The sequence below is a fragment of the Symphalangus syndactylus genome, chromosome 24, assembly GCF_028878055.3.
Source record: "Symphalangus syndactylus isolate Jambi chromosome 24, NHGRI_mSymSyn1-v2.1_pri, whole genome shotgun sequence".
NCBI lineage: Eukaryota > Metazoa > Chordata > Mammalia > Primates > Hylobatidae > Symphalangus > Symphalangus syndactylus.
The window spans coordinates 55464232-55485065 of NC_072446.2; the positions used below are offsets into that span (position 1 = coordinate 55464232).

At 38.1% G+C, this 20834-nt stretch overlaps 1 protein-coding gene across 5 annotated transcripts in view; it reads left to right on the forward strand.

Annotated features, from left to right (window-relative positions):
• RALGAPA2 (Ral GTPase activating protein catalytic subunit alpha 2) overlaps positions 1–20834 on the forward strand; it is a 337491-nt gene that overhangs the window by 112068 nt on the left and 204589 nt on the right. For 3 of the 5 annotated variants that reach the window (XM_055265963.2, XM_055265964.2, XM_055265965.2), the window contains exons 16-21: positions 1184–1348; positions 4187–4327; positions 11659–11796; positions 13599–13696; positions 18008–18098; positions 19734–19910. In XM_055265963.2, coding sequence (XP_055121938.1) covers positions 1184–1348; positions 4187–4327; positions 11659–11796; positions 13599–13696; positions 18008–18098; positions 19734–19910 — 810 coding nt within the window. The remainder of the gene's footprint in view (positions 1–1183; positions 1349–4186; positions 4328–11658; positions 11797–13598; positions 13697–18007; positions 18099–19733; positions 19911–20834) is intronic. The other 2 variants (XM_063634225.1, XM_063634226.1) reach the window with 1 other exon arrangement.

Genomic DNA, 20834 nt, shown 5'->3' on the forward strand with positions numbered 1-20834 from the left:
ACCCAGGGCCTGAGAGGACCCAGATACTTCCAACTAGGAACTTGGCTCCCTAAGACAGTGGTTCTCAGCACAGAAGAGAACATACTGGCTAAGGATACCTTTCAGGCTAGAGGAGGAGAGCTGAAATAGGAGATAAGGACCTACCTTCAATTGTTGTAATCCATGCACGAGTGCACATGTGTGCATACACTACACACACACACACACACGCACACGCCTGCCATTCTGCAAGATTCTCTTCCTACCCACAGATTCATCTGAAGAGACAGACTTGTCTTAGGAAGGCAAACAACTTCGAAAACACTGTTTTCAAAATGTACCGAACACATTATTTAATTAATGACCATGACTAATATTTCTGATTTATGTTGCTTTATTCTGAAAAGGATTTAAATATTTATTATAGAAACATTTGCCTTCTAAGGGCTAGACTACTAGAAACAAAAAGCACAGGCAGAGGAAACTGGGTGTGGAAACATGCCACAGGTGGCAGCCAGTGGCCACATCATGCCTGTGCAGAAATATCTAAGTCTGCCATTCTCTTTCCTCCTCTATTTCTTTTGATCCATAGCCTCTCATTGAAATAATTAACCAGAACAATATGAGGAAAATTAGAAGTTGAATCTCAGACTACAATGTTTTATTGTTTTGGACCTTTGCTAAAATAGGATTTTGTATTATTCATAGATTTTCATTATCCTGCCCATTTGACTGAATCCACATTAGAGTTTATAGGCATGGATTGCTTTGGGGATTTGTGGAGGGGTTGGTGTCTACAGGATGCAGTACTATTCTAACATCAGGATCTCTGAGTTTTTGGTTTATAAGTAATGGTTTTTGGAGTGTCCTGGGAACAGTAGTATAACTTCATTTGATATTGTTCTTGTATTGAGAAAGATTTATTAATACATTCTTTTGTATATTGGAATGAGTACTGTGAAGATATAATAATATCCATAAGACCGTTTTAGATTCTTGAAAATATTTTGGCAACAAGAATTCTTAAATTAGTGACATGTGAATACCTTCCTAAATCGCAGTGTAAGGAAGTAGTACTTAATTTGTGACAAGGAAACCTGCTGATTATATATAGTTGTATGTACACCATTTGCTGAGCAACACAAGCTGCGAAATGAATAATAATGAATTCAGCCTTTAGATTATTTTTCTTTTCCTTTATCAGGCTGTGTTCTAGATCCTCAGAAAGGAACCACCGTGGGGAGATCCTTTTCTCTCAGCTGGCGGAGCCACCCAGATGTGACCGAACCGATGCGATTTAGGAGTGCCACCACATCTGGAGCACCGGGAGTGGAAAAGGCAAGAAATATTGTTCGCCAAAAAGCAGCTGGTAAACATTTATTTAAATGCTTCTCAAAAATCTAATTGTTATCTAAAATAAATTTATAGGCATAAAGTGTGTTAAAAATTCTACTCAAAATTTAAATATTAGACCTTATATTAAATGAAATGTCTCTACATCTTTTTAGCTTTCTGCTCTGGTTACTTTTCAAATCACAGTTTTCAGTTACTTATTTCTAAATCCTCCATTGTGAGAAAGAACTTGTGATGTTGATATTGAGTGAGATATATTTTTGTGAAATAGAGAAAATAGAGGTTTTGTTTGAACCTTGAAGAAAATAGATTGTTAATAAATACACCAGTAGTTGCACTATTGTCAGTGTTAAACAATGTTAATCTTTAGAGTGTGGCAACCTGTTTCAGTAAAGAAAAGGAGAATTTCAGGACTGGATAGACATTTTCATTTTTTGCTCCTTTGGAAAATTGAGCCTTTTCATGCCTGTGGATGTTATCTTTGCAGCCTATTTCAGTTAACAACTTGACCAACAACCCCCAGTTAATTGGACTACTTTGCTACATTTTACTCTTTTTTTCTTTTCTTTTCTCTTTTTTTTTTTTTTTTTGAGACAGAGTCTCGCTCTGATTCCCAGGCTGAAATGCAATGGTGTGATCTCAGCTCACTGCAACCTCTGCCTTCCGGGTTCAAGCAATTCTCCTGCCTCAGCCTCCTGAGTAGCTGAGATTACAGGCATGTGCCACCACGCCCGGCTAATTTTTCTATTTTTGGTAGAAACAGGGTTTCACCATCTTGGTCAGGCTGGTCTTGAATTCCTGACCTCGTGATCCACCCGCCTCGGCCTCCCAAAATGCTGGGATTACAGGCGTGAGACACTGCGCCCGGCCTACATTTTACTCTTAAAACAAAAAGTGAACTCTTTAAAAAGAAGCTTGTATATGGCATTTAATAAGAATAAATAAAGCCACCTCCTCCCCGGTGACTTTGAGCCTGTAACTTAGGTTTAAGACGATTGTAATTGATATTTAGCATGTTGACTTCAGAAAGTCGCAAGATCCTCTGGCCATAAAACAAAGATTAATTAAAGCTTAACATATTCTATAGTGCTTAGTAAAGGCTTAATACAGATGGTTTAGAATCCTGTTGGAGTTTTTATGAAAATATATTCCACCTTAACTGTAACTCTCTCATACTTTTTGGCTGTAGCATTTGCTGAAAATTATCACCTTATTTACATGCACGGCCTATTCTGCTTCTTCCTTCTTTCTGTCATTCTCTCCCCTGAGGAGAGACCCAGTTCTTTGTTAGCAGGCAAATTTTGAGGATGCTCATTCACTGATTTCCTTTCTCATTCCAATTCCTAAAAACTATTTGCTTTTATCATTGGATTCTTTTTTTATTTTGTTTTTTGAGTCGGAGTCTCATGCTGTCGCTCAGGCTGAACCGCAGTGGAGCAATCTCAGCTCATTGCAACCTCTGCCTCCCAGGTTCAAGTGATTCTCCTGCCTCAGCCTCCTGAGTAGCTGGGACTACAGGTGCGCACCACTACACCAGGCTAATTTTTTTTTTTTTTTTCAGTAGAGACGGGGTTTCACCATGTTGGCCAGACTGTTCTCGTACTCCTTACCTTAGGTGATCTGCCCATCGCTGCCTCCCAAAGTGCTGGGATTACAGGAGTGAGCTGCCACGCCCAGCTCTTCTGTCATTGGATTTTTTTTTTTTTTTGAGACAGAGTCTTAAGAAAAAGCCCAGGCTGGAGTGCAGTGGTGTGATCTTGGCTCATTGCAACCTCTGCCTCCCAGGTTCAAGCGATTCTACCACCTCAGCCTCCCGAGTAGCTGGGATTACAGGTGTGCACCACCATGCCCAGCTAATTTTTGTATTTTTAGTAGAGACGGGGTTTCACCATGTCGGCCAGGCTGGTCTTGAGCTCCTGACCTCAGGTGATTTGCCTGCCTTGGCCTTCCAAAGTGTTGGGATTACAGGCACCCAGCCTACTGGGAATTCGAATAGGCAAAGGGTAGGAGAAAGGGCAGTAGGGTAAAAAGTTTGTTCCAGTTTTTGCAAATGTGTTAGTATCATTTGTAGTTCCATTTCATTAATGTTAACCGATGTCATATGAAAATAGTAAAGCAGCAAGTAAATCTTTATATTTTTGTTTTAGAATAAAACTGATTTTACAGATTGTGGTTTTACGTATATGAAGCACGTTTTCCTCCTGTGTTCATTCAATTCCTCCAATATTTATTTGACTAGCAATATATAGAAAACATAAGAACACTGTAAAGCAGACACTAAAGATGTTTGGATTTAATAAGCATGAAATGTGACATAAAAGGATGGGTTTCATGGAGATTTTACCTTTTCCTCAAATATCAAATCTTTTAATGTTCGACTTGACTTTTATGTGTTCTTGAGCTTTTCGGATATTTAATTTACTGAATGATTTGCTTTTGAATACAGTCAGCTCTCAGCAAACCAACTTCTGAATGAAGGCCAGATATTCCCTCTCTCCCCATGGTCTTTTTGTATTTGTTCTTTAGGAAAGGAAAACTGATTATAATGTCTGTCCAGGCAAATAATCTGAATGTGAATCTGATACACAGCAGAAAGAAGGAAAGGCTAAACATATAAAGCATTTCAAAATAAAATTATTTGTGGATTGCCCATTGTCCTATGTCATGAGAATGACTGACTGAAAGTTGGCTGTATTTAGAGACTACAATTAAGTACTATACTTTATACTGACTTCCTTTAAAGTTTAAAATGCCCTCCTTTAAATGTTTAAAGAGAGCCCAGAAAAGTAATAATAATAAAGTGAAAGGTCCTATTGTTCTTCTGACATAATTATTACTTTATCTCTCCTGGAAGCTAAGCGAAGCCAGTCTATCAGCAACTGTGTCCACCTTTCTGAGGCTTTGCCTGCCACTAAAAGCGTCCCGCTCCTCCTTCACACCGTGAGCGCTCTCTTACCTGGTCTCTCTTACTCTTCTTGCTCTCACAGGCTGTCAGGTACTGTAATACTGTCTCATGTGTCCGTCACTGTTCCTGGGCTTCTCCTGCTTGCCTCTGGCCGTTGCTTCCTTTGTTAATATCCCCACATCACACACGTGCCTGACCATTACACTAGTGTTAAATTGCAATGAATACTAGTAATTGCTCTTGTGTAGTTAGATACTTAATGGCAATTAGATAGTCAAGAAAAATTTCTGTAAACTTTGGTCTTGGCAATAACAATTAAGGAGTATAGAAGGGTTTTTCAGTCCATAGCTATTTAATAGGGGGAAATGTGATGCCTGCCTTAGTGTGTCTTCTATACAGTGCCCACAGAAAGTAACGGGATTTTCATAAAAGTTTTGAGCATGTCAGTATTAGAATGCTTGCTATGCCTTCCAGAAAATGAATAAACTAGAAAAATATATGTGGGCGGGATCTACTTGGAGTTAATAAATCATATACGTGAAGTAATGAACAGTTACATAGATTCATACTGACTATTGAAATTTGAGTGAAAAAAGACCAGTGCCAAAAAGCAGTAATTTCCAAAACAAAGAAACGTTGTTCCTGTACTTCAGCCAATTAAAATTGAATTTAGCCACGTGTGATTTACACACAGTACATTTTTTATTAAGACATCATAGCACCAAAAGTCATTTTTGGCCTAGTTACTTCAACAGAAGGATTTACCTTTCTCTATATTGGATAATTAGGCCTATGTCTATTTATTTTTCAGTGATTCTAGGATGAACTGAATCTTCTTCCTTAAAAGAGAAAGATCATTTTCATGATCTTTTTTATTTTCAGAAATTTGGCATTGTAGATTAGTATTTTTTGTTGTTGTTGTTTTTGATTTTTTTGAGACAGAATCTCTTTCTGTCGCTCAGGCTGGAGTGCAGTGGCACGATCTCGGCTTACTGCAACCTCTGCTTCCCAGGTTCAAGCAGTTCTCCTGCCTCAGCCTCCCGAGTAGCTGGGACTACAGGTGTGTGCCACCACAACTGGCTAATTTTTGTATTTTTAGTAGAGATGAGGTTTCACCGTGTTGGCCAGGCAGGTCTTAAACTCCTGACTTCGTGACTCACCTGCCTCAGCCTCCCAAAGATTAGTATTTTTTTTTTTAACATTGGAGATAACCTAATTGTGGCTTTCTGTAGTACTAAATTATGTCATACTGTGTTTTAGCAAAGCAAAATGAAAGCTTACGTTCTCTGATGGCTATGTAAATACCATATTACTTTATAGAATTTAAGGGAAGAAGTTTTACCAAGAGTGACGACTATAATGTTTCTTAGAAAACTTTTTCTCCAGTAACTATTAAAAGTGAAAAACAGTAAGAATGGTACATGGGAAAATGGTCACTAGTCAATTAAATTACTGTTGAGTTTTAACTGCCCAATTATTTGGTTTTCAAAAAAAGCTGTTGTTTAGAGATGATTAATAAAGTATTTAAAATGATTTTACCCCCATTTGGCTAATACAAACCCCAAAAGAATTTTTTTCATGGTGAAAAGTTTTCTTATGTCACAGTCCATTTTTTTTCTATATTTTGTTTCTCTTAAGTTTTTCACTAGTTTGTCCAGAACATGTTCCCACAAGAAATCTCTTCCTATTAGTAATTTAATTTTGGAAGCTTTTGTTCTCATTCAATATTACATTTTATTTTACTAAGACTCTTGGTTCCTGTATATACGTATACAGTTCCAGCTGAAGTTAAATGTGATTTAGAGCAGTGGTTCTCAATTGGGGACAACTTCAACAATGCCTGGAGACATTTTTAATTGTCACAAGTGGGGCAGTGCTAGTGGCAGCTTGTGGGTGGAAGTCAGGGATGCTGCTGAATAGTCTGCAATGCATAGGACAGCTCCCAAACAAAGGATTGTCTGGCCCAAAATACCAGCAGCGCCGAGGCTGAGAAATCCTGTCAGAATGAAATCAAGTGGCCTGGGCTCGGTCTGCAGTTTTCCTGCCTTTGCCATCTTCGTTCTTGATTTTGTAGCACAAAGGGTGAAAGAACTTCAGAGTATAGTGACTTTGAGAACAACCTGCCATTCCAACTATGATAGTGAGCTTCTTAGCCTGATGCCATTGGTTCTTTACTACTTAAAATGATGCCATTGTCCTTTATGACTGTCCTATCAAGAGACTGACCCAAGGGCAGATTGTATATTCCACTGGTTGGCACATTAGAGTATTGAATTTGCCCTCCAATTTAAATCCAAGTGTGTGGGCATACCCCACCAACCTACTGCTAGATAATATGACACTTAATTTTACTTTCTGGCCACAAGTTCCTTACCCCATCAATGATTGCTAATTTTGTTTACATTTAACTTTTTTTGTTTTTGTTTCTAATCTATGTAATCTAGAAACCCACCAAAATTGTTTTAATAATATAAGCAATAGACAATTACTTACTTTTAGCTACGATTGTATCTTTTTCTGATCTTTTTGGGACTGTATTTGGCGGCAGCAGCAGAATTTTGGGTGGGTTGTTTGTATTCTGGGGAGGAAGAAGTGACATCTGTATTTTGGAGTCACAACCACCTGTTTCCATTAATATGAATAGCTACATAAAGAAACACGGTTGGGGAGGTAGGACTGGCACTTTTTGTGATTTTCTTTTATTTATTTTTTTCCCTTGGTGAGAACAGTTCTTTCCAGCTGTTCTACAGTTTTTCTTTTTGTTTTTTTTTTTTTTTTTTTTGAGATGGAGTCTTGCTTTGTACCTCAGGCTGGAGTGCACTGGTGTGATCTTGGCCCACTGCAACCTCTGCCTCCCAGGTCCTGGTTCAAGCAATTCTCCTGCTTCAGCCTCCCGAGTAGCTGGGATTACAGGCATGCCATGCACAGCTAAGTTTTTGTATTTTTAGTAGAGATAGGGTTTCACCATGTTGACCAGGCTGATCTTGAACTCCTGACCTCGTGATCTACCCACCTCGGCCTCCCAAAGTGCTGGAATTACAGGTGTGAGCCACCACGTCCAGTCTGTTCTACAATTTTAACTGCTTTTTAGGTTAAAACATTTATCAATCTGTAGCACTTAACAGGCCACACGGATAGTAGATTTTATTTTTCTTTTAGGAATATCGTAATAGTAGTAATGAGAGGATCAACAATCTCCCCTTATTCTAAAAAAACATATTGGAATGGTATGGCAAACCTTGCCTCGCTGCTTCTGCATCTGGTTTGTGTGCCTCTAGGAAGTGCTTTTTTGTCAGGACCTGGTCCGATTTACCCTTGGGAAGTTTGATCTTGTGGGAAACCTCAAGATGCTGAGTTGATATGCATTTCCTGTGCTTTTTATGGGATCAGATTGGTATCATGCAAGGTGTTTTAAAAATTAGGAAATTATACTATTTATTTTGCTTATGCAACCTTGTATAAGGGATAAATGGAACTCAGAATTTTGGTTATTGAAGAATGAGCCTCACTCCACTTACTAAATGTAAGACTGATTAAGGAAGACTTAAAAAGTGAGTGAAATTGTTGTGAAAAATAGAGATCTGGAAAAAAAAATAGAAGTTACTGAAGAGCTTACACACTTAATTTGATCACACTGCCTTTTCTCAATGGAAAAAAAATGAAATTAAGTAATCCTTATTTGATCGTTTTCAGGTGTTTTGAATGGAGCTTTAGAAAGTAATAGTTTAGGCTGGGCGCAGTGGCTCACTTTGTAATCCCAGCACTTTGGGAGGCCAAGGCGGGCGGATCACGAGGTCAGGAGATCTAGACCACCCTGGCTAACACGGTGAAACCCCATCTTTACTTAAAATATAAAAAACTAGCCGGTTGTGTGCCTGTAGTCCCAGCTACTTGGGAGGCTGAGGCAGGAGAATGACACGAACTTGGGAGGCGGAGCTTGCAGTGAGCCAAGATCATGCCACTGCGCTCCAGCCTGGGTGACAGAGCGAGACTCCATCTCAAAAAAAAAAAGAAAGTAATAGTTTAGTAATGGTATTGTGTAACTTACACTGTCAAGAGATGAGAAAGTTAGTGCTTTTTAAATCTGGGTAGTTGGGACTAGCTAGGCTTTAGAGAGAGTACATTATTTGGTGAATCTAAGATAGAATTTAGCTCTTTGAAGTGATTTAAACAAATTGTGTGATACTCAAAATAGAAGATGCGATAGATCTAGGATGTATTATGTAATTTTAATGTAACTGATATAATTCTTTCTCTATTTTAAATATCAGATAATCCTGTCTTTTGGTATTTGCCTATCACTGTTAAAATGATTTTCATTTGTTATGAAAGAGCAACTGCTAACGCTAACCCCATAGAATGCGAGCAGCTTTAACATAAATTGCTCTTTCTTAAATAAAATGCCAGCAGAGGGAGCCCAAGAACTATTTAAAAAGGAAAAATAGTATAAAGAAATTGTTTCTGTCATTCATGTATTCATTTATACAAAACATGTATTTAATGTAAAGTATGAGAAAATCCCAATAAATACACGGTTACAAATCGGGAAATTGGGTTTAAATTGTGGGATAAGGAGAATTGAAAATTCTCGTTGTTTCATACCATCTCAATTGATAGTCAACTACAGGAGTAGGTAGCTCAGGGCCCCTACAACACAACAGCACACTTAAGCATCATGGCTCTCCCCTTCCTTCCCACTGAATCATGAGTGCTCCCGCCCTGCTACTGACCGCTATTCCTAAAGGCTTGGACTTTCTCCATCTGATAAGTCTCTCCTGACAGTTTTATAAAAACAAAGCCTTAAAAGCTGCATTAGGCCAGGCTGTTGGGAAGGCAGACCAGCTGGTGGTGGCAGGCTCTTCGTCCGTCTGCTGTGTTAGGACCAGTGGGGACACTCTAATTTGGAAGCAATGGTGCTGTGGCAATATTGCATCCCACCAGATGGCGATGTTCTTTATCTTTAGGAAGATACTGCCAGTGTTGGCTCAGCTCTTATTTGCTCCTGCTCATAGCCCAGAAACCAAAATCTATCCGTTTTTGGCATCGGGCTTCAAAGACTGACTCTTCCCACTATCCATAAAAAATGGCATTTGCCAATTATATTTTAGAAAGTTAGGAAGCTCTTGGGCTCCCCCTTCTGCTACTGGATTAACCAGTAGATTCATTAACAAATATAAACTGTTCCCGGAAGGTTTCAACATCTCGCATAATTAGAATAAACAATTAGAGAAGACAGCCGGAAGGGCTGGCCCTATGGTGTTATTTGGCTTCTGTTGCTGAAGGCTGAAGAGACTAGAAATAGATCTGTGAGAAGGACGTAGTCTATACTTTGGGATGTGTAGGTAGATTAAAAATGTGCACATATGCTTTGTGTTTCTCTGTAGAAAAATGAACAGTTCTTGGCTGTTCAAAAGAAGAAGAAGGCAAAGACAACCTGGGAAACATGAGGCTTTAACGTAGCTGTCTTTTCTTGCTATCTTGGCCTATCTTTGCTTGTACTTCAAACACAGTTTCCCACCAGCATCTGAAGTTAGACTATGGGCTGGGCACCATGGCCCACACCTGCAGTCCCAGCACTTTGGAAGGCCGAGGTGGGCGGACTGCTTGAGACCAGCCTAGGCAACATGGCAAAACCCCGTCACTGTGAAAAGACAAAAATTTTTTGGGTATAGTGGCGTGCACCAGAACTCCCAGGTACTCAGGAGGGTGAGGTGTGAGAATCAGTTGAACCAGGGAGGTTGAGTGTGCAGTGAGCTGTGATCACTCCACTGCACTCCAACCTGGCAACAGAGCAAAAAAAAAGGTAAATTGATAAATTTTTGTAAGTGAAGGATCACACCAATTTCATAGTTTTGAGGTCTTGTAACCATATCAGCATACTGATACTGCATTTTCATTTGGATAGAAAAAACTGCAACCTTTTGCTGAAATCCTCTGTATTAAATTTAGAATCTTCCAACATACTTCTTGCTTAAGGTGAGCCATCAGTTTGCCTTATGACTCAGATTAAAGGATTATACAGAGGGTGGCCCACTGGCAGTGAGTTTCCATTTCAGGTGACAAACCAGGTGACCCAGCCAGTTAAGATAATACAGGCTGAGTTTTGATCATCCTCTTCTTAGTAGTAGTAATGAGCAAATTAAAATTTTTGGAAAATATTCTAGTTATGTGGATGTAAAGTTTTATGACTACGTCAGTGAGTGTGGAATCTAGTGAGTAACAGAGCAATGGGGCTTGCGTGCAGGGCCAGGGAGCAGGTCCTGTAGGGGATATTCCCAGGGCAGCATGGCAAGGAGGGATGAGGGAGCAGGTGTGAGTTTAGCATAGGGGAGTGAACAACAGGAAGAAGAGAGTAGCAGGTGCCAACTGGGTTAGTATTACTGGAGACTAAAGTGAGCTAGAGTACCTTGCAAGGGGATCAGTATGTCCCGTGAGATCAAGGAAAGCCCGTGTTCACCCTGACTAGGATGTTTGATGACTCTCTAACAAGAGAGGGCTTTGGTGGGTTTTAAGAGGAGTGGCACGCCAGATCTTTATTTTAGAGGGACCATGGAGAGGATAAATACGAAGGTGGTAAGAAGCGGGGGACAGTGATTAGTGATTAGTTTGCAGGCTGTTAAAACAACCTACGTAAAAGGTGGTGCAACCCTGAAGCTGTGACTCTAGAAAGAGAGGGTGGGGTGATAATTCCAGTGTCTTGGGTGGTCTTTAGAGATTAAAGTGTACTGTGCAGTTTAGAAATGAGCTGGAGGGAACTCATTCTATAGGAGAATATAGCTTGTAATAATACTGAGATTATCCTGTGGTCCCTACCCAGCTATGGTTTTCTATTTTATGTCTCATATATTGGTTTTCTACAAATACCTGTGGATCATTCTGTACTTCAGAGAATAATTCAACATTGCATTTGATGAAATAAGCCATTACATAACTATAGCATTTTATTTTTTGAACAGTTGGGCACTTACCTGTTAAAAAGGAATAATGCAGTAGAAATTCCCACATTTCCTTTCATCTTCCTTTAGGGTGTGTGTGTGTGTGTGTGTGTGTATGGTTTTCTGTTCTTCTCAAATGTACATTACCCATTCTGTGCATCTCCTGGATCCCTCTTTCCTTGGCATGCCTGGCCCTGAAATTTCAAATGACTTTTACAGTTCTTAATCTTTTATTGTGGCTTTTTTCCTTTACTTTGATTGAAAATAAAAGGCTTTATAGAACTTAAGTGGAAAATGTACTCTTGGAGTAGAATATTAGGGGTTAGCAAGTGTAGGAAACTTGATGGTGTAAATGCAGATTATCTGACTATAAATTATTTGTGAAAAGCATTTGAAACTTTATTTTTTAAATTGGTTGTTTTAAGTGGTGAATGTGTTTTTTAAAATCTCGAACTGTAACCTTGCATGTTTTGTTAATGCTTACAGAAGTGGAGGAATGTCAACATTCAGAAAATGCACCTGCATCCGGATCTGGCCATCTCACGGTGGGACAGCAGCAGCAGGTCCTTCGGAGCAGCAGCACCTCCGACATCCCCGAGCCGCTGTGCTCAGATTCTTCTCAGGGTACGTGATGTCTTCAGTGATTAATATTGAACTATAGATTCTGGCAGAGGAATAAAAGCTGCATGTAGTATTGCTTTGTACATGTATTCTAAATATATTTATTTCAAGGGAATTACCTTTTTAATTTGATTAGAAGGATGTGATTTATGGCAATGAGATATTTGCACTATTTAAACATGTTATCTAAATTATTTTTATGTATCTATATGTAGATGTATACCCACTTTTTTAAAGGTTAGCATGTTTGAGGACGAGACAGGAGTCCAAGTGGCTGGAGTAGAAGGAAGACAGAGACTGTTACAACATGAAGTCAAGTAGGGCATCAAGTTAGGTATTATAGAAGGCAGGGAGGCAGGATGGGGGCAGGGACATAGGGAAAGGGCTGTGAGAAGAGCCATTAAAGTTGAAAATGAGGATGGAAAGCTGACCAGACTTGTGAAAAAGTTTATTAGCAGCTTGCCGACTCTGCTGAGGTGGAAAATAATAACTTTTAATAGCATTAATCTACACGGTTTCACCAACAACTTGCAGCAGCAACAGGTGTGGAAAGCCAGGGAGACAGATGGTTTGACCTGTAAACAGTGAAGAACAGATTCTCAGTGAAAAAGTGTGTTTAAAGTGTGTCTAGTATCAGTGGAAATAGTTATTCTGTTTTGGTGTCATGAATTAGTTAAGAAATCAACCGTATTTATCAGCAAGTGATCTCATATCTTTTAATGTCAAAGTCATGCTAGTCTCATCAGATGAGTAGGGAATTATTCTCTCTTAGAAATCCTCTGGAAATAAGAAAATATGGTAAAAGTTTCAGAAAATGTATAATCTGAAAGATTTTTGAAAGGTTTTGATAAGGTTTTTTATACATATTTGGTAGAAACTACCAGTTGCCTGGATTTTTCTTGTAGGAATGTCTTAAAATATCGTTTATATTTTAACAAAATTTCAGTTATGGAGGAGGAATAAGTTCAAGAAATGTGTTGTACAGTATGGTGATGTAATTTGTAACAGTGTATTGCATTCTTGAAAATTGCTAAGAGAGTAGATTTTAAGTGTTCTCACCACAGAAAAGTATGTGATACATGTTAATTAGCTTAATTTAGCCATTGCATAGTGTATACACACATTTCAAAACAACATGTTATACACATTACATTAATATAATTTTTGTATGTCGTTAAAAAATTTAAAAAGTTAAAATAAAATAGTTATAGGACTATTTAGATTTTCCTTTTCTTGTTCTGACTTTGATAAATTATGTTTTTCTAGAAAAAATTATTCATTTTTTTTTCAAATTTATTGGCCCCAGATTATTCATAAAATCCTCTTATGGTCAGCTTTGGTGTTTTCAGGCTTTGTGGTGATATTCCCTTTTTTATTACTAAAACTGGTTATTTGTGCTCTCGTCAATCTTTTATTCTCAAGCAATACTGAGGCACCTTACTGCTCTCTTCTTCCTGTTGGTTCACCTGGCCAACACAGGCACCTTTTCTCTGAGATACCTACCCCAAGACCCCAGGAAGGGTTTTGTTGCCCTCCGCTGTGCGAACATAAATGCACTAAGTGAACCTGTTGGCCACAGTGAACAGTAATCAATCCACTCTCTTCAGAGCTCTCTGTGGGCCAGAGACCAGGTCTAAAGTGTGGGCTTGACCCATAGGCTGCTGTTTTGCCAGGCCCATAACGCCCGTTTTTACATATCTTAGAATATTTAAATTTAATAGTTACCCATACATAAAATGATTTTCCTGTTTTACTATCTGAAACATTCCTTCTATTTCTGCTACCCCCCGCCCCACCATTTCTAGGTCAAAAGGCAGAAAACATACAGAATTTGAGTTCTTCAGAGCCTCAGCCTATTCAAGAGAATAAAGGACATGTGAAGAGAGAACATGAAGGAATAACAGTAAGATATTTTCAAGCCATTTCAGTTTGTCATTAAAAATAAATATTAATTAGTGCTCGGTAAGTAAATTTATTGGTGGCAGTGATAATTAAAATTTTTTTTTCCGTTTAGACAGTTTATAGGCCCAAATGATGTTGAGATCTTTTAAGATTTTGCTTGCTTTCTATGAAAATTACAGTCACATTACAAAAATAAGAAAAAAATTAACACGAAAATGGAGTTCACCACCTGGTCTGTGTATGGCACTGTATATTTTTAAGCAGTTACCTTTGCCTGTTAAAATTACGTTTCAGATTCCCCATTCCTGACATCCGTTTAGGTAGCCTCTACCTGACATGAATTACTAGAATCAGTGAGTATTCACAAAGATATTAGGTTTCTTAAAAAAAAAAAACATAAAATGGCATTTATTTAAATATATGTAAAGTATAAAGAAGAACATTAAAACATAAGCCCATAACTCCTTCATGCAGATAACCCCTATTCATTTTTTTTAAAATGTAGCATATATTCTTAGAAAACTCAAACATCACAGAAAGATACAAAATAAAAAAGGGAGTGCCTCTCCTTGCTCCCCTCCCACTGGGCAATAACCCCATGTTATGTTTCTTTTTTCTTTATTTTTAAAAAGGGCATGTACCAGTTTACATTTGTATATTCTGTTTTCAGCAATGAAATAAATACCCAGAAACCCACCATCAGCTTCAGATCATTTTGGCTTCTACACTCCTTCCTTGTTCCCTCTCTCTGCTATCTCCCCTCAGAGAGGGGCCTTATCTTGGCTTTGTGTTCATCATCCCCTTGCTTTGCTCTGTAGTTTTGCTATATAAGTAAGTATCTCTAAACAGGATATTCTTTAGTTGTCCTTACTTTGGAATTTTTAAATAAAGTATTGTTGCTTTGTTTACTCAGTTATGTATTTTTAAGATTTATTCACATTGTGCCATGTAGCAATAGTTCATCAAGTTTTCTATGATGTGGTATTCCACTATAAGTAGACCACAATTTATTTTTTCATTCTCGTTTGGTTGACGTTTAGATTGTTTCCAGCTTTTTGTTTTTGTGAAAACTGTAGCCATGTACATTCTTGTATGTGTTTCAGTATCTGCATGTTTAATGTTTTCTCTATGATGGCTATCTAGGAACAGAATTAATGAGTTATAGAATAAAAGAATTTCTTTTCCAGATCACCCCTGTTCTCTAAAGTGGTTGCATCACTTATATTTTTGCCAGCATTGTGTAGAGCTCCCATTCATCTTCATTCTTGCCGACACTTTCTATTATCAGATTTTTTCATTTGTATTGGTCAACCAAGTGAAAATAAGATGTCTTATTTTGCATTTCTTAGACTACTAATAAGGTTAAAAATCTTCCCATATGTTTATTGGCCATTTTCATTTCATCTGTGAAATGCCTACTGATGTCCTTTGTTGTTTTTCTATTTTTTGTCTTTTTCTCTTTATTTATATTTACTAGCTCTTTGTATGGTCTGAATACTGATCCTATTTTGGTTATGTTTGTAGCAAATATCTTCTTCCAATATATGGTTTATATTTTTACCTTCTCTAGGGTATCTTTTGATGAACAGAAGTTCTTCATTTTGATATTCTCTGTTATCATTTTTATTGTTGAGGTTTTATGGAATTTTTTAAAAGTCTCAACTACACAGGAATAAAAATATTACATTTATAAATGTTTCAGGTTTGCTCTACAAATTTAAGTCTTTTATCTGTTTGGAATTGATTCCTGTTTGTGGAGTGAGGTAGGGATCCAATTTCATTTTTTTCCTGAATAGATAACTACTTGTGTCAGGTCCCATTTATTGAATTCATTTTTCTTTATTGATTTGAAATGCCACCTCTCTTTCATATATGCTATTTCTGAGATATGTAAGGCCTCCTTTTGGTGTTTCTTACCTTGATTCTTGGTTACTTTATCTTTCAGACAGTACAACATCTCAGTTACTATAGTTTTCCCACCTCTTTCTCCCTTTTCCTTCTAATGGAAGTTATTTTTCCATAATCTTTTGTCTTTCATTGTTGCTGAGAAGTCTTCTATCCATCCGGTCCTGTCTAGTTATTGTTCCTTGCTGTTTTTGTTTGTTGTTTGTCCTTTTCCTTCCATTTCACTATAGTATATTTAGGTGCAGGAATCTTTTGGGTTCATATATTTGTTCTTTTTGGTATATGCTATGTGCCATGCATGTGTAAGTGCTTGTCTTCTGTCATTTCTGGAAAATTCTTGGTAACATTTCTGCATATATTGTCTCAATTTTTCCTCATTGGTACAGTGGTATCTCCATCTGTTACATGGGACACTGGGGTTAAAAAAAAAAGAACACAAATATTGCCTCTTTTATATTCTCTCTTTGCTTTCCTCCTGGAATTCTGGGTGGAAATATATTAGACTTTCCCATTCTGTCTTCCTCGTCTCTTAAATGTTTTTTATATTTTCCATTCTCATTGGCTCGGTGTTTCCTGGATAATTTTATCAGCTCTGTCTTTCATCAGTTCAGTAACTTTATCTTTACTCTGTTAATACTTCCATTGAATTTTTTAGTTTAGCAATTATGCTTTTTATTTCTGACAGTTCACATTTATACTTTTCAAGCATATCTTGTAATTTCTAATAATCTTTTGTTGCTTGCTCGTTTTTGTGATTCCAACTTTTATTCCTTTAAAATGTTTACAAATTGCAATTCTGAATTTTTTATCTGATTATCTGAAATCCTTGGGGGATCTAAATCCGATATTTGTTGTTTCTGAGATTCTTACACATGGTGATTTATTTTCTTTAGTGTCTGGTGATGTTTTATTATGGGTTCCTAGCTGGCTGATCTTAATCTGCAGAAAACGTGGATTTCTAAATTGAAGACATTTCGACAGCATGTTTGCATTTGTTTCTTGCACCACATGGGGAGTGCTACTTTAATCCTGGAGTCTTGGTCCTCTTGCCCCTGGCAGTGGTACTATTGGATTTACCCTTGCAATGGCCACGTTTCGCTGCCCTGGTTTCTGCTCACTTTTCAGGGTTGAAGGTAGATTTATTGGAAGTTTCTTTTACTTCCTGTGAGCCCCAAATTGCAACTAAAGTTTTATGTAGGATCTGGTTCTATGGCTGGGGAGTATTGTGTCTCTTGTATAGTTAGAAGTAGAAGAGTCTACGTTCTGTTTTTTAACTAAGAAAATATTCTGTGCATATTTCCTCTTAGCACATTAGATATATATCATTCTTCTTTAAGGCTGTGTAATAATTTTTTCATATAGTGTTAATTCTCTAAATCTTCTAAATACTTTATTCATGGCCTGCTTTTTATTAGCTTAATAATTATTCTTTCTTTAATTTTTTTTTCCAGTTTTGCCATGGTCAACATTTGTGGGGCATTCCTTTTTTTCTTTTAACTCTACATCTTGTTCCTCGCTTGAATCTAAGGTTCAAGACCCACTGGCAGCTGTGTCTTTTTAGAAGGTCTCCATTTCTTCTTATTTTTGTCCTTCTTCACCTGGCTACCCTGCATGGCCTGGTATAACCAGCATCTCTTCCAGTACATAGAACTTGCTGATTACCAACCAGTACTTCCTGCCTTGAATCCGCTCCTGTCTTCCCTCTACCACTTCATGTCCATTGCCATCTTGAACAGCTCTCCTATAAAGCTGAGCCAATTAAGGCAACAGTTTATTCCGCATACCCTTCAGAGACAGTTCATTTGCATATTTTGCTTTTGTACATTATAATTATTTTGTGTAATTTGTGTATGTTTTGTCTCTCCAAGCAAATTATAACTTTTTAGAGGATGCAGATTGCCTCCTGATTTTTTTTTAATCCTGTGAATTTAATACAAGGTTAAGCAATGCTCAGGAGAGTCTGTGACACACTTAACTAGGAAGACACTGAATGGACCTTTAGATCTCTGGGTGGAGTTTGCACCTTCCCTACCAGCACACTTACCATTTGTGTGCATAACTTATGCCTTCTTAGAGCATTGTGTTCACAATATATGTGTGCTTGACCAGAAGAACAAATAGAACTTTAAAACAAATTTCTTGCATATAATTTAGCATTCCTTCTTAGATCACTTTAATTGGATGTAAGTTGACAAAGTAGAGGATATAAATTAAAGTTTCAGATCTTGAGTAACATAAAATTAAATATAGTAATTTGTGAAAACATATCCTTCAAATGGAAAACATCAATTTATTTAGCTATTATTATTATTTGTTTCTTTTTCTTTAGAAATTTGGGCTAGAAACTTAAGTCTTTTAACAACAAAAACTTTCCTGTAGTAAATGCAATATTTCTTTTTTTCTGAAGATCTTAGTTCGAAGAAGCAGCAGCCCTGCTGAATTGGATTTGAAAGATGATTTGCAGCAGACACAAGGAAAATGTAGGGAAAGACAGAAGAGTAAGTTCCGGGAAATGTCTGTTCCTCCAACTACAGAGTTGATATGTTCTATTTTCTTTTTACATTTTATAATTATTATTAGAGGCACAGTCTCACTCTTTCGCCCAGGCTGGAGTGCTCTGGCACAATCATGGCTCACTGCAGCCTTAACCTCCCCGGGCTCAGGTGATCCTCCCACCCAAGCCTCCTGAGTAGCTGGGACTACAGGCACACGTCAATGCGATCGGCTAATTTTTCTATTTTTTATAGAGATGAGGTTTCGCCATGTTGCCCAGGCTGGTTTTGAACGACTGGGCTCAAGCCATCCTCCCACTTTTTACCTTCTAACTTGAGTAATAGCTTATCAATTTGAGAGAGATGGTTGTGAAATGGGACCTTCTTATTCCTGGAATCCCAGGATTGACAAAAGGTTCATCCATACATAAAATAAAACAGTTCTACTCACCTGTACCTTGAGAGGCCTGTCTTTCTACCCCTGGGCCTTTCTCCAGGTGAGTGGTACATCAGAGGCTGATGGCATGAGTGAGCAGATAGACCAGAGAGAAAAATTATCTTCCCCAGAAAGTTCCCAGAGGCTAGAAGCAAAAAGTATCAGAAATACATTGAAGTCAATGGGATAAATACTTTGAAATGAAATGAGATTGGAATCCTGAGACATATTATCATGTACTGTAAAGTACAGCCTTAGTACTCTGCTTTCTTGAAGTCAGGTGCCAGAGTAGCATAGTAAACACCTCCTCAAGTTCAGGACAGTTCTTTATGGGTGCAGAGGAGTTCTACCTTCACCCTGCTGGCTTAGAGCTCTTTAGGAGATGAAGTTTGGGACCTACCGTTGGTCACCTGGTTACTGAGACAACTTTTAGTTCTTTGTGAGTAAACAGAGGACAGCAGATTAGAAACAGCAAGAGTAAGGGACTGTTAGGAGTAGATACAGAGAGCAGCCAGAAGGGTGAGCAGACAGAGATGTAGACGCACAAAGTTGTTATGAAGTAGACAGGAGACTTTGAGAAGCAGAACTGTCTTAAGTTCATTTTGTGTCAGACTAAATAGTTCTGTAAGTCTTCATAGCCCAGCCTTATTATACTATGATAGATTAGAACTTATTACTGTTTAAAGGGGAGAATTTCTATTCTAGAAAATTTGTTGTATTGGGACACTGTATCCCCAAATGACCCTGAATGAGTCACCCTAGGTCTATGTCTACCTGTCAGGCTTGGGGCATACAGCATCTTTAGACTCTTCTACCCGGTAGAGTAAACTTGCATTTGTGGTGGATCAGTTATTATCTTCTTCCTCCACCCACCCTCATTCTGTAAGTCCCAGCACACTTTAGGACTTGGTGTAGTTTGGGTATGGGGATACTGAGTGAAGACACGTTGAAGAGTGCCACTTGAATGAAACATAGTGGTGCTCGCAATGGCTATTAATATCCTTATTTGGAAGATTCATTTTCCCGACCAAGAGCCCCACATGGGCACTTTTTGAGCTCCTCTCAAGTTCTGCAGGTTCTGCCAAAGAAGCTGAATGATTCCTGCTGTGTTTGCTGTTTGTTTAGTTATTTTCGTATCAGTAATTGCGAACATTCTGATTTTCAGCTATTTTTTATCTTAAACTTTGGTTCTTCCATTGTACCAGGTGAAAGTACCAACAGTGACACAACTCTGGGCTGTACCAATGAAGCAGAGCTGTCCATGGGCCCATGGCAGACCTGTGAAGAAGACCCAGAGCTGAATACTCCCACAGATGTTGTGGCTGATGCTGATGCCCGTCATTGGTTACAACTGAGTCCCACCGATGCTTCGAATTTAACAGGTAAATTGCATTTTGAAAAAGAGGCACTAATGCAAACAGCTGGGAGATCAGTTGTGAATCATTGGAGTCTTGTATACAGAGGGTTCTGAAACAGTTGTAGGAGGAAGTGTGCCATGCTCCTGACCACTGTTCACCATATGAGGAAGTGATGGTATTCATGTCAAGCCTTTACCATCCCTGACTGAATTGTTCTATGCTAGAAAGAAGAGTGATTTTTCCAATTCATATATGTTATAAATCCAGGATAAGTCAAAGAGTTTAGATAGCTTATTGATTAATTTTTTAAATTTTTAAATAAAGTATTTTGATACATAAAATGTAAGTTGTAACATGTACAGTATGTAAGTTACAGGGAACAGTAATGAAGTGAACATGAGTGAGTCTACTACCCAACTTAAGAACTAGCATGGCACCCAAGCCAGTGAGGTCACCTAGAGGTCCTTCTCAAGTCCCTCCCCTTCTCCCATTATCCTGGGACCCTAGCCCAAATTTGTTTTTATACTGATTTCCTTGATTTCTTTATAGTTTTACCATGTGTGTCGAGCAATATATCGTTTAGTTTTGTTTCTAAACTTTAAAAAAATGACTTCATACTCTGTATTTTTTGCAACTTTTTAAACCTCAGATTGTTTGACTTCAGAGCCAAACTTTCTGGGTCAGCTTCCAGGCACCTCCGAGGAATTGCTGGGTGGCCTTGAGCTAGTTATTTAATCTCTGTCCTTTTATTTCTTTGCCTTTAAATTTGGGATAATAGCCCCTACTTTATGAAGGTTGTTGGAAGAACAAATGAGTGAACATCTAAGTCAGGTGCGCAAATTATTGTGTGTGGTGCAGTCTGCAGTTTTAGCTACACACACACACACACACACACACACACACACTGTGTGTGACACTGGGTAAGTGAACCTCAAAGGCTAAGTTCCC